The sequence below is a fragment of the Toxotes jaculatrix genome, chromosome 17 (genome assembly GCF_017976425.1).
Source record: "Toxotes jaculatrix isolate fToxJac2 chromosome 17, fToxJac2.pri, whole genome shotgun sequence".
Classification (NCBI taxonomy): Eukaryota; Metazoa; Chordata; class Actinopteri; family Toxotidae; genus Toxotes; species Toxotes jaculatrix.
Window position 1 is genome coordinate 10,149,391 of NC_054410.1, and position 15,097 is coordinate 10,164,487.

Genomic DNA, 15,097 nt, shown 5'->3' on the forward strand with positions numbered 1-15,097 from the left:
CACACACACACACACACACACACACACACACACACACACATATGAAGAGGTAATTTAAAGACTGCTGACTTATTCTCATCATATTCAAGTCAGAGTCCATTACTGTATTATCCTGTCTCATGCTGTCTGCCCACCTCTTTTGAGAAACACAAGTTACCACTCCTGTAGACTCCCAGACACACCAGCCTGCTTGGAGGCCGTCGTCCTAATTAACAAGATTACATAAATGATCAGATTACTGAAATACTCCCCAATCAATTAACACAACATGTAATGTACATGATCACAATGCTGCCCAGGCCTGAGCCATAATTAAATATTATCGACTTGTAGCAGAGTCATACTGCGATGGTATGATAAGAGACACACCAATTACACGGATCAGGTATCTGAAATGATGTGACTGATCCAGTTTTAGTGCCAGTATGAAATTCTGTTTCCATTATCAGCTGCATTTATTCAGTCATGAAAGGTGGCTAACTTTGTTTTTCATGCCTTTTTCATGCGGCACACAGAATGTCTGGTTCCTTAAAATATCAGGAAAACTTAGCAGTGGTATTGAATTGTACAGATAGAAAAAAAATTGTCCAACACTCAGACCAAGCTGTAACTATTTTCTGGTTTTGAGTATTTTATGTGATTTTTGCATACATTTGCCAAATCATGTGGAAAATATCCTTATTAATATTGCGATATCATGATGTCAACCATACTACCCATAATAATAATAATAATAATAATAATAAAATCAGTTGCTTTTTTTATTCTGAAAATGCATTTTCTTAACTACATTCTACGACAGCTTACAGTTGTCATGATGCTGAGCCCACCCCTCTACAATCGCGATGTTCCACTGCCGACATCATTATAAGCCATCTCAGTAAACGTCACCCAGTCCCACCACTGTCAATGCTAAAAAGCTTGTGTCTTTTTTTCTCACTATAAAACGTTAATGGCCCTGACCAGCGCGGCTCCTGTGTGCTGACTCCTTTGACTGAAAACCCTCTTTTACATCCAGCGCACTCAGCTCTCCCTCAGTCACAGCACATTGTTCTGAAGTGAAAGAAAAGACGACATGCTCTTCACAGCCTCTCCCCCTCGAGAGCGAGGACAGGAAAAAAAAAAAAGAGGCTGAGCAAGAAGGAAGATTTCTTTGTACTCGGCGACATGGTTTGAGAGTAATAGTCTAGAGGAGGAAACAGGATCACGTTTCAGGGCTGGACAATAAAGCGTAAAGGCCAGCCAGAAGGCAGGAAAGGCCTGACTCAATGGTTTTCACTGAGTGTGTGTTTCTGTTTTCAAGTTTGTGTGTAGTCAACTCTGTATGACGTGTTAACACGTTAGCAGGACAAATGAGGACACTCAGGATGTGTAACACAAAGGCCCTATATTACTGACCCAGTGACATCACTATACATAGCAGCCCGGACTGCTCCATCAGCCTCGCTCAGACAGTCTTCAACACATTAAACAGCTAGCTAATGCCCTCTGAGGGCTGTCAATGCAATTGCTAAATGAATAAATCAACGCACAGTCACATATTCACGAGCACGGACGTGACAGAGCATGACGGCTTTCTTCTCCTTCTCCAAAAGAGATGGGAACGGCTCAAAATTAAGATTCACAGAAGAAGAGCTAAAAGAAAAGCACAAACCAAAGCCAAGAATTCTACACAAGAGTTGTGTCCAAGTCCTTAGTCTAATTTATTGGATGTTAGGCTGCATGAATATGTATGAGTCACATTAGTGTGTGTGTGTGTGTGTGTGTGTGTGTGTGGGTGTGTGTGTATATGTGATTTTGCATTTGTGTTTATATGTTCCAGAGAGGCCACGTACCTTGACAGCAGGCGTGACTCCATCCTCAGCAGTGCTCTGCCCATTCTGTCAAAAAAACAGATGTGAGAATCAGTCAGTGTGTGACAGCAAATCTATCATATGTGCGTATGTGCATGTGTGTGTGTGTGTGTGTGTGTGTGTGTGTGTGTGTGTGAAAGAGAGGAAGAGAGAAATGCAAGAGAATAGTTGCAAGACTGTGTGGGTGGCAACAGTCCATTGTATCCAGCACTTTGCTCCTCCGCTGGCAAACCTAATAATCTAAGGCTGACACACAAATGCACATCCTTCATCCGTTCCCCAGTAGGTAAGTCTCGCTGAAAAGGGTAATCATTGTTATTTGTAAAACAATAGCTTGCCAAAGGCGATTCAGAAAATCAACATGTTGTTCACACGGCAGAAGTGGGTGGCTAACTTCGAACATAACAGTGGGATTTCATTCCGATTAGATGATTAGATGCGTATCTCACGCACACAAAGCTAAAGAACAAGGAGAATGATAAACAGAGGATAGAGGTGATTTGGGGAGATACCTTTGATGTAATTTTTAAAAAGCAGGGGCCATTATGATGTCGAGTCAAATTAGAATCACTTGCTATTGCCCATGTGTAGTCTACAGGGGCCAGACAGGCACTGGAGCAAAAACAAAACATCAGTAAGATGGGCTGTCCAGCAGAACCCATGGCATTTATACATTTAGCAAGGACTAATCCTGATAGGAGTCTGATTTTTTTTCTGTTTGCATCCCATAAGTGGAACCTGTAAGAAAATTATAAGTGTCTCTTAGCTTCCACTTTCTGCCAAGAAATGGTGTCTAAAATGTGTGATGTTAAAGTGGTGTCCCAGCAATTTAGTACTGCACTTCCATAAAGTCTGGAGAGACTGATTCCAAAAAAAAAGAAAGAAAAGAAAAAAGTTGAGACCCAGACACACGGATTTAGTATTTAGTATGGGTCAAATTTTTTTGAAAACATAGGATCGTACAGTTCCCATAATGCAACTAACCTTCCAACTGCGACTAGTAAATTAACTGTGGCATGTGAAACTGGTGGCGTGCTCCTCTGATTATGTAGTCGTGCACCACTGACGAATGTGAAAATAAATCTCTGCTGATAACCAGCCCCCTTCCAGCAATCAAAGAAAAACTTCTGGGCCCAGAGTCAAGTATTCTGGTCAAGTGTGAGAATAGTTTAAATAACTCCCCCCTGTTTCCGCTTCTTGCTTTGTTTTCCTATTAGAGAGGGGCAAGCTTGGGGTTGCTCACTTCCTCCCTGGCCTCTTCCCCCTTCCTCTTCCTTTATACAGCACAAAATAAAACATGTAGTCAACACAAAGACAAGCAGTGTCTTTAACAATCAAACTCTTAAATAAAAGGGTATAGAGTGTGTAGAGACTCAGGCAGTGACAACAGAGAAAAAAGAAAAATTGTAATACCTCATAACACATTCTTGTCTGCGCTGCAAGATTGGATGTGTTTGGCATGTGTATGTACAGTAGTTCCTTATTTTCTGCTTTGAGTTTCACTCTAACAACAAGCAACAGCAATAAATTGGTTGGGTGCTACAACCCTGGGCATTTTTTACAGACCCACAGTTCATCTGGTTGGACTTTAATCATGATCTCAAGGGAGCCAATTTAATTTAGCCAAACTATGCCCGTCATAAAGGCTGCAAGAGGTGTAGTGTGAGGTGGCATGGGAGAAATGGAAGCAATTAAGCGGCCAAGTACAGTTCAAAGTCAGGCACAGATGTGCTTTAGGAGTGATAATTTAGACCAAGAGGAAGTGCAGCGTGTGTTTCTGTGATGAACTTCCTAGACATTTAAGCTCACTTTAAGAGACAGAGTTCTCACTTCCCACTTCACTTTCTAATTCTTTCCTTTCGCTTATCTTTCCTCAGTGAGGAGTATGCGGTTGGTTTTGGTTAACCCAGTGTGGAAAGGACCAAGCGTGGGAATCCTGTGTGAGTGCAACTGTCTGAATTTGTGTGAGTGTGGTCAGCAATGCCTTCCCTACGTTGCTGCTCAACACATTTCAACCTCATTAGCTCTGCATGGCTGATCCAAGTGGCCCAGTTAATCGTGCTTTCCCCTCCCCTGGGCTTCCTCAATGAGAGCACAGGCAACGTACACATGCATACAAACAGCCACATAAATATAACCGAAGCCGAACACATTAATAAACAAATGAGATATCGAAAACATGGTAAGGAAGTACACAAATTATACTGGGCATGTGCAAATGCAGACATAGAAAAATATTATACAAGATGCAAAGAAGTTCACAAGCAGAAGTTTACAGACCACAAGGATACTGTAAACAGACCAATCTATTAAGCAAGCCAGAGCCACACAGGAGAATTTTTAATTTCTCACAGGACTCCTATATGATTAGACAAAGTAAACAATCTAAGAGGACTGGTGGCGTGTGTATTTGATAGATAAATCTGTGTTTTAACAGTGTGATTAGAGCAGCGCTGGCCTGTAACTAGGCAACTAAGAAACACAATTACCATTCTTTGTCGGTGTCTGTAATCCAATCTGACTATATTCCTTGTAATCTAACCTGCCAGTGAGTACTGACAGCAGGTCACATTACTATAATGTCCTCTTTTGGTCAATGCCAGAAAATGAAAGTAGCCATTTCTATTGTTTTTTTTGTTTTTTTTTTGGGTCTGTGCTAAAATGTTTCACCCTAACAATCAGCATCCATAGAAGTGCGGAGAGAAGAAATTAGGTTTCAAATATGCACCACTGCCTACAAGTATGACTGTAGATGAACAATATATGGTCTTGTCTTCACTGGCAGATGAATGTTTAACTCTAAAAGTCAAAAGGAATGAGAACTCACTTTCTCAGGGCACCTATCAAGACAAGGGTTGTGTTATCACATGCCCACCCAGCCCTCCTCCGCTCACACAACCCTGCCCAGGTGTTCTACAGGTCACACCCAGATTAGCTGCAGCTAAGCCAACATGCAAGTACACACACACACACAGAGCAAAGTATAAATGTGAACTGAGCATGCACACTTACACAAGTGCTTAAGTGTACACTGCTGACCACACCTGACTAACAAACATTCCACTTATCAACCCTACTTTCTCCTCTAAGTGTCCCCGTTACATAATGAAGAAAAAGACTCAACTCTAGCTGCACCAAGTCTCTCCTTCACTGCCTAAGCTTGTACAGTCCTGCTCTATAAATCCTGGCTTGTGCAGTCCTGCTGTATGAATGCATACACTTTTCCTTTTTTAATTTGCTCTGCCTTTTGAAATATGACAAGGTTTTATAAAGTACTGGAAGGATTTGAAGCCCCACATACTCAGTAGGCAGATCTGGGTCCAGATCCAGACTTAAACACATTTAAATCCAGACGGAGAACTAAATAACATGCAATAAAACAAGGACCAGTGCAAAGAGTGGATACCAAACATTGCCATTTTCAAAAAAAAAAACTCTCCCCCCAGAGGCAGGAACCACAAAACTTAACTATAAGTTTTATCAAGCCACTGTACGAGCAGAAAAACATAGGCAAATCAAGGCTGCAACAAGAGCAGGAAATATAATCAGCATTTTCACCTATGAACACAGTGGGAAAACAAGCAGCAAACTACCTAGCAAACACTTCAGTATGTCTCCACTGGGTCATTACACCTTTTGTGCCAAACTTCAAGGACTTGGTTACGCAACTAAGGTATCAATTCCTCCGTTAATAGAGAAAATGTTGGAGTTTTTGTAAACACAGTTCTTGAGGTTTTAGAACCTAAATATCACTCACTTAATCCACCCCCGCCTGGACCTCTGACACCATGGACATTTTGTAAGTGTAAGTTTGAGTACCTCTGCATTATCAGCATAATGGTATAGCTGCAATACTGTTTCATAATAGTTCATACTTTGACAAATACTCTTTAATACAAATACACTTTCACAAATGTGTGATTTAATGAAATGAGCCAAAGTAACAAAGGTATGTGGCTCTATTTGGTATACCTGTAGTAGAAATCTGTTTTAACTAAATACCGAGAGAAGCATGATTCAGATCTTTTGGAGGACCTGCCTTAACCTAGTAACGGCAGTGACCAATGAAGGTGGTAGTGACTCAGCAGCAACAGGATGGGGATGATCTGTTGAAGTGCCTTTATCTGAGATGATTCATTGAGGATGAGTTAATTCACAACAGACGTGGTTTGGTGATGAATAGAAGGACTTCATCAAACAAATTTCTTGCTCGTTTCGCTTCAAGCACAAAAGGCAGTTTGGTTTGATTTCCATTCATATCACCGTCTCTGCTTCCAAACAGAAGCACTCGAATAATGAGTGATGGGGAAACAGGCACCCCATCAGCCGGCATATCATAGCGCATCACTCTGTGCTGCATGTGTTTAAACTCATGTAGATGAGCATGGTGCTTTTACGATATACTGTGATTTTTTTTTTTTGTTTCCCCCTTTCCATCCTCTATTTTCCAAATCAGTCAAAAGTGTGTCTTTCTGTCTGTCCCATCTGTCCACATGACATGTTAGACTCCCATTGGTTTGCCTCCCTTTTGACTCTCCCAACATGTTCGCTGGCATGGCCTCCAGTCTCGCTTGCTCTTTATGCCCAATCAATCTGAGCCCTGAGCCGACTCCCTCTCTCAGCCATCAGGAACCAAAGTGTGCAGCTGGCTGGTAGGTTGGTGACAGAGATAAATGGCACTGATCCCACTCTGACTGGCAATGACTAGTGTGATCAAATTAATTACAGATACTGGATTTCGAGGCTGATACTGACATATGAGAAAAAAAATATATCTCATGATATATAGGCTGATATTTATGCATATACTGTATTTTTAGCATGAATTGCACAAATTTGTTTATCAAAGAGTTGTGAGCATTATACATAGCAAAGGCAGGGTATTTTTACAGTATTAAACTTAGCACTCTTCACAGGCTTTGCACCACCATCTGTTCAGTTGTGATATGCTACTCAGCCAACTCACATGCCGCAGAATACTGAAAATAGTGGAGTCTGCTGTACAAACTATGTCAGGATGACACTGTTTCTGAATTACCTGATGTGCTTCTTTCTGCTTAATGTGCAGGTTTTTCATTCATCATATGCACAGTGAAAACACTGAAATGTCTCTGCTCTAAAATTAACTGTAACAACCCGGGGATAAAGTGGGCCGGAATGATCCAGAACGGCATTCTGGCACCTTCAATTAAGTAAATAAGTCTGATTGGTAGTTTCACACATCATAATGTGGACCGCTAGAGCATCAAAAAATCCATTGTGTTTTTACAGGCCCTTTCCGTGTGCCTGAGGGACTGCGCTCACTCACATATGTAATCAACCCTCACCGACCTGACCCAACCAACCCCCCTGCCATAGGTTGCATTACTTTCTCTGTACACCCCTGGGTGACTCACACACCGCTCCACCTTATCTTAGGGTTCCCCACCTGCCAAAGCCCACTTTAAATACTCATAACAACTGTCTAAGTGCACAGTCAACAATTTCTCCCTCCTTGATAGTGGTTGTCTGATTAATTGCAAGGCTTAATGAGTCAAGACTCATTAACTTGTCTTTAGCATTTCATCAATTAGGTCTCAAGTTTAATGAGCATGCTCAGTTTCTGGGAATAACTGAAAACATTTTTCACCCAAATTTTTGCACATCATTATTTCCTGGGCATCTTTTTCTTCTTAGTGTTACATTTATTAAATTTCTAATCCCATCGAATCAGCGTGGTTATCTAAGCCGAGAAATGAACCTCATCCATAATCAGACTCATCTCTCGTGTAGCTGACTGAGGACACCTTTTAATATTGTGCACGGAGCTATTCATCAATAAATATATTCGCATCACCTGCTTAATTGGCAGAATAATTCAAAAGAGCCAATTGGTACAGATGGACAACCTGTAAGTATTATATTACAGGGAAAACAATAAGTGATTTTTTTTAAACCACTGTATCCTAATGTGCCACAGGTCCTGTGTCTGCTCATGAGAACCATAATGTGATAGATGCATATTCACTAAGCAACCAGTCCGTTCAAGAGGCAGTTGAGGAGTTCATGAATAATGATGCTGCATAAAAATAATAGAGGTCTGGACAAGATTAGGGCCACTGTTCTCTCTTTCTTACCCTAAATTCAATGTCTCCTGAGGTTTGTTAACAGAAAATTGTAATGTGTTCAATCTTTATGAGAATCCATACTGTACAATGTCATCATAGTAATCGGACACTGCTGACAAGATCTGGTTTGTGTAAGTAAAACTCTGTAGGGGAAACACACACACAAACACACATACAGCTGGTACTGGTGGCACAGGTGCAGTTGCCAGCATGTGTAAACTGTAAACCATGATCAAGAATAAGAAAAGAAGAAAAAAGTAACTCATTCTGAAGCCCACATAAAAGACAAAACTCCATTGACGCTAAAATAAACCGACGATGATACATGTTGAACTTTACATGCACTTAGCTTTAGCCTGTTGGCTGATAATTTAAGTCCTATCTCTACCCTTATTATGTGATGCCATGTATGAAAAGTCCCTACACAGAAAAATGAACTGGAAAACACTACAGATGACAGCAGTGACAGATGATGAGCCTTTAGATCACACACCGGTCTTCACTGCAGGTCTCAGCTTTGAAAGGGAGTTGCTTTAAAGGGGAGAAAGTGGAGTCTTGCTAATTTGAGCTCTTTGAAAACCAATGATGGGAAATGATGAAACGTCCCCCTTTTGTTTAAAGGCGGCCAATCACAGCCTATAAACAGGCCTGAACATGACTGCTGCCAACAAACTGAGAATCAGTGATGGATGTAAATGGCAAACTGACATGTCCTCTGGAAAACGGACAGCCTGTTCATCACATGTGGAGTTACCCTGATTAAAAATTCCTCACTCATTTAAAACGCAGGACATACATTACGAATTATTTATGAAGTCTCCCCCCCCCCCTCTCCCCCGTGTGTGTGTGCTGCCAAAAGTCTAGAGTAAAGCACTGGTGCAGCTTTTCAATCATTTTTAGTAACTTTACTCTTAATCACTGACACTCATCTAGAAAGTGGAGTCAAGCGCCTTAAACTGGAGGTAGACTCCTGCTCGTTAAAATTAACTAACACCTTGTTCGCCATTTTCATTTCACCTGAACCTTAACACCAAGTTGAATTGGGGGGCAAGCCGCTCAAACAATCCATGCAAAACAGTGTGGACACATTTCACCTCTCATTACCTCTGTTTCGAGCTGCACTAGTTCCATTGTGGGCCACGGCTCCGCGATCTGTGCGAGAGGCATTTTCGCAGGATTTTCAGTTTCCCCTCAGCCGCTCAAGTACGAATTCGGTCTCCCAAGATTTATCTTCTTCTTCTGCTGCTGCTGCTGCTGCTCCTGTCAAGTGCAGTTCGCTGAGAAGCTCCTTACTCAGTCCCAAGTACAGGTAGAGCAGATTTCTCAGCACTTTTCTCTGTGCTCACAGAAGATGACGGGCACGCTGCCGCTGCAAGCACAACCGAGAGCTTTACAAACAATTGTAATCCCTTTATTTGACTTCGGCGTCGTCTGCCCACTTGTGTGTGTATTTGGTGAAAGTGATAATCCAACTGAAAAACGCCACACGGACTAAAACCAACCCTCTCGTCCTTTCAGGTACGCGCGTTGGCTACTCGGGATTTGGGTTTGACAAGCGGGAGAGCAGAGGAGCAGAGCAGTGCCCAACTGTGCGATCCAGCCTCCTCTAATAAGGGCTGTGCAGGAGTCTAATGCCTTCTTATGGAATTAGCCAGGGTCCGTGGTGTCTTTGCGATCGACGCCGTGTCAGATCTTAACGTCTTCTTCCCTCTGCGCTTGTGATTTCTCCCGGGCAAAAAAAGGGGAAGACTACGCTCCGTCCGCCTGGTTCCCGACAGTGTGCGACGCCCGCAGAGACCTCAGTGTGGCTCTGTAGTACTAGCAGGCTCCAACTCGAGCTGTTATTGGCAGACTCCAACGGGATTACATCCAGCCCCCTTTTCTACTAGTTCCGCCCAGGTGTGATCGCGCCATCATCTGGCGAGAGAGGTGAACTGCAACTACGTAATGCAAGCTGAAGCCCAGTATTTGGTAGTATACTCGTGGTGCAGCAGGTGCATCAGAGGAGCATGGAGACTCTGCGTTCAAAGAGAAAGCTGTCAGTCGTCAGTGGCAGCCAGAGAGCACTGGAGAAACATGTGGTTGCATAATATCTCCTGCAAACTCAGAGCGATCACAGAAAATGGAACAGGCACGATGAAGCAGCTGACTCTTCATGTCAAGAGTAGTACTGCGTTTCCCAAACAACTACATATTTTTCATTTCATGACAATATATTTAGTGCACCTTACCTTTATACCCACATCACCACTTCCTCTACAGGCTTTAAACAACACATACTGTTGCAAAAAAAAAAAAAAAAAAAATTACGTAATAGATTACACAATAAATTTTAAGTATAGAATAGAATAGACTAGAAGAAACTAGAATTTTGGGTCGTGACCAGTTCTGTTTGATTCTGTCCGGACATTACATTGATGCAGCTGTCTTTTCATTGACAACTGCTCTTGTAATGGTCCTTGTAATCTTCAGTGATATAAAACACTCCTCCACCCTCAACACTTCTCTGCTTCATTCACTGCCGAGTGGATTTTGCTCTTGGCCAGCTTTTGGTTACCATTGGCAACTGGTGAGCATCAAGCCGCCTCGCCATGGACAGATCAGATACATTTTTTTTAAAATTCAAATTAAGATGAAGGATGCATTCATGGAAACAAAAAAATTAAAAAATTAAGCAGAATAGAAAATGGAGCTCATGGTTTGGTGCCTGTCTTTTGATGTATGTGTTGTCTAAGAACCGCAAAATGCTGCTGCTGCCTTGGTAAAGCCTGCTTATTATACCAACCTGCCAATGTCAGTCTGAGCTTTGTGGCAGTTTAAACTCACAGATAGAATCTGTAGAGGAAAACAACTCCCATCTTGTGTAATTGCATATCATGTCCCTGACACATCTGTGGCTTTTGGACTTTGCATCCAAGCGGTTACCATGCAACACCTTGTCTGTTCTCTCCAGAAGAACTGTCTCATTCATTTATGTCTGAAGGTTTACTGCAGTTTCAACACGATCACAAATGACATACATTAATGTCATTAATGTATGATCATACACTTTATGGAGATCATACACCAGTATTTCTGCACATGCAGCATTCCTATAAGATCCATGGTTTTGAAGTCATGCTACATGTACAGATGGACTCAACAGATGCATGTTAATCCATGTTTGTTGGCACCGTTTCCGCATAACAAGGAGAAGAAAGTCAGTGGAGAGAGTAAAAAAGGAAACTGTTGCTTTTCCATTGAAAGCACTTAGGGTCGATGTGCAGCTAATTTATCTTGCGGCAAATCCATACCACCCTACTGAAAGGGTGTTTCAGAAGGTGAGATCACGCCACCTAGGAGGATTATCCATCACTCTCACGCTGTATGTAATATTCAAAGTCACCGCCATCACAGAGCTCACATTAACCCATCGATTTGTCTCTATGATGGATAAGCAGCTGCTAAGCGAACACTCATGGCACCTCATAATGCTATATTGGTGTTTGTCATTTAGTGTAGCCATGCAGCAGACTGTTGGTCATTTTTATTCTCTTCTCATCTCTTTTCTCATCTCCTTTCTTCTTTTTTTTTTTTGTCCATTACGTACAGAATGACCGTCGCTCTCTCTTCTTCTCTCCAAGGATAACAGTAGATTGATGCAGGACATTTCTCACTGTTTCTATGGCTCCTCCTGTGTGAAATGATGAATTCCAAATTCTCAGTTTGATCCTGTGGTGAAAGTTAAGGGTGTCATAAAGACAGTTTATGGGAATGAATAAAAAGAAAGATGATCTAGAAGGGTGAAAAGTCATGTCAAGAGGCCTGGGAATCGGGGGAGCGCTGGTTTCCAAAAATCAATACATTATAAGAAGTGGGTCACTAGAGGATGGAAGGAAACAGCCTTTTGTAAGAACAGACAACCTGCCATAAGGTAGGTGGACATTGGTTGACATATTGATGTCATATTGATGAGTTGTACAGTACATCGCTGCTCTGACTGCAGGGAACCTCTTCTTCTATTCATGAAGCTCCAGCGACGTCACAGGTGACAGAGATGACTCAGAGGTGTCTCCCGTCCAGTGACAGAGACTCCAGGGATACCCCACCCCCACTTTTGGCTATGAATGAAGCATCATGGGAAATATGACTCAGTCCTGCTTGACATGCATGTGCAATTGAGATTCCACCCTGACTTGTTGGTGCACTGAAGCAGAATGAGTGAATGAAGTCTGTTTGTTGAGGACCTGTCGAACAGATACGTTAGCTGAGTGGTGACAAAATAGATGGCAGACTTAGCCCCCAGACGACAGCCTGCAAATCACACAAACGGATGCAAATGCGACACTGTTGTTTAACCTCATTCTCGGTTTGAGCTGAAAACACAGAGGTGGAGGAGAGGGAGAGTGATGTTGAGTATAGAGAAGGAGAAACAATGAATCATACAATATAGTTATACACAGCAGTAAACAGCGCGATTAAAATGCAAATAGGTGCAATTGTGAAAGGACAGCTAAAACAGCATTTCAACAGTTCATCTGCTCCATTAGTTTATTCAGGCTTTATCACACTGCCATAGACGTGTGTGTGTTCTTAATCAGTGTCCATTTGTGCAGCTATGTTCCTTTTCCTTTGTCCTGTGAATTTAGTGTTTGAATTTATTTCATTTCTGCCCCTGATGTTTTTTCACCACCTGCTACTGTTTTCTTAAAAGTGACACATTTACTATATCAAGTGAAAGTAAGTTAATTCAAGATGAACACTCCCTGAATATCTATCAACTGTGGGGGCCACCTTTGCTGTAATGATTGTGACACACACACCAAATGAAGATATTCCAGAAAATTCCCCTTCCGTACGCACCATTATCGGGATGAATAAACCTGAAATGCATCTATAGAAGATTAAAATAGTTTATGTGTTGAGCGAAATGTTTAGTTAATCCAAGGGATTAATTTGTTGATGCAACACCAGCACTAGGAAGTGACTCCACTTAAAAACAAAAACATCCCAGCATTAAAGGCATGCGGATAAATACAGGAAACAAATGATAATGGGTATGGTATTCCTACTAACAACTTGCGTTTTATACAGTAAATTTCATCTTAGTAGACTTTATTTCAGTTCTATATTTAATTGTCTGGGTGGATCGGGTTTCAGCAAGAGCACTTTCAGACCTTTCATGATAATTCCTGTGTAGCCGAGCTGAATGAGCACATGTCTGCAGTGCAAAGATCAACGCCATCAGTGGTTCTGCAGCATAGAACAAATTAATTAGCCGCTCAATAGTGGAGAAAGGGCAATTATCCAGTCTCTGCTGACTGACTATGGCAGGAGAAGATGATATTGTAATGATTCAAAATTCACTCTGGGTCTGTGCCATACAGGGATGATGAACAAACAGTGTTATTGTATTTCAAACAGCAGTGGAAATATCATTTGTCACAGAAATGGCTGATGGGACAGAATGACTGCAGATGGACTTGGAGGGTAATACTGATCGATAGAAGAAGGAAAGAGAGGGAGGGGGAGTGAAACAAAGACAGGCTGCAGAGGTACAGTGTGAAACAGTTTTCCATTGTTAGCTGCTATTTACAGTTTTGTTCTTCTTTGTCACAAACACTATGTTTTACAGTAACAGCTCCTAATGCAAAACAGCATCTGCTGACTCCATGAACACACATGTAGCAATCTGTGTGCTGTCAAGCAAAAACAGCATGTCGAGGCTTGAATTTGTGTGTCTGGTATTTGGGGCTGGGCAAAAAGGAGGGGCCGAGCACACGGCCTCTGAGATCAAGTTCAGGACAAACAAGCAACAGTAACTCATCATCAACATGTCATCGAACATTCCCAGTTAATATGTATGTCCAGATTCAAACCGGTTGTTTTTTCAGCTGGAAAACAAGAAAGCAAAAGAGCAGCATAACGTTGCGTCAGTACTGCTATCTCTAGAATAAAACCACTGCAGAATACTACACAAAAGCACAGGGTCGTGTGGGACCCTTTAAGTCATAATGGGCAAAATGTAGCAATATATAGGTTTTCCATTAACTAAGATCAGTCTTGATTTGCCAGGCTTGTGGACTGATGTCCTACATTCAAGCTCAGTTATTTTCCTCTCACACTTTCAGCAGAGAACATCTTGACTCAGCAGGATCAATAGTGATTCAGTGAACATTCACACCGACTAAAATTCGTTTCCACTGCTCCATTCTGGGGGTTCAGCGTAGTATTAATAAAGTGCAGTTTATTTTATATACACCTATTCATGACTAAATGTTTGAAGTGAAACCGTGTGGATTTTAAGCAATTATTAACAAGGATGCTATTTCACATAACCATTTATATACAAAGACAAGTTACAAGAATAGATTTTTGTACGCAGCCCAACAGATTTTCGCTAAATATCTGAAGCTATTGAAATGAAGCAAATATACCATACGCAGTGCCACAGTGTCATTTCGCCTGCTGACACATAAATCCCACTTTTCCCCTTCCTCTGTCTCTTTCTCTTGGTTCAAAGAGAATAACAGCAGGGGGTGCCAGATATCAGAGGGCAGCTCTTTCATGACTATAGCCCTTTCATCAGGCCTTGCCCTTTGCCTCTGGGGGAACATTCAAGAGCAGGTTTGTTGCTCACAGCATAGGTTGTACAGTTCATTCGCAAAATCTACCTACACATCAAATCAGAGGCATGAATGGAGCACACACTGATTCAAATGTAACAGATCCACTGCACACATGAGTTCAACAGTGTTGTTATGACTCATAGTCTCCTTTAAGAACTCAATATTGAATTTTATAGAGGAAATCATTCAACATAATAAGAACTTTGAAACCCCCCACCCCAAGCTAGTTATTGCTCTGCATTATAACATTAGGTGCTGATAGAAAATAAATACCAATGAATTATACGGAAGCACTGTCTCAGGCTTTTAATTCCCCAAGAGACCAAGAGATCACCACGGCTCACCTCAAAATATAATATTATACATTAATAATATCTCTGTGTTTTCTCTCAAGTCAAAAATGATCTGTTTGTGTAGATATGGATGAATTATTCACAAATAACTTCCTCCAGTGGCATGCATCTGATGTAATTATTGATACTGCAAATAATTCAGGAGGCAGAAATGTTCTCATACTGTAATAAATAAA

General features: G+C 41.6%; 1 protein-coding gene across 3 annotated transcripts in view; it reads right to left on the reverse strand.

Moving 5' to 3' along the window:
- rps6ka1 (ribosomal protein S6 kinase a, polypeptide 1) overlaps window positions 1–9,748 on the reverse strand; it is a 44,602-nt gene extending 34,854 nt beyond the window's left edge. For 2 of the 3 annotated variants that reach the window (XM_041060644.1, XM_041060640.1), the window contains exons 1-2: window positions 9,065–9,748; window positions 1,836–1,880 (exon numbers count right to left, since the gene is read on the reverse strand). In XM_041060644.1, coding sequence (XP_040916578.1) covers window positions 1,836–1,880; window positions 9,065–9,127 — 108 coding nt within the window. In that variant the 5' untranslated portion in view covers window positions 9,128–9,748. The remainder of the gene's footprint in view (window positions 1–1,835; window positions 1,881–9,064) is intronic. The other variant, XM_041060646.1, reaches the window with a different exon arrangement.
- Between the last annotated feature and the right edge of the window lie 5,349 nt (window positions 9,749–15,097).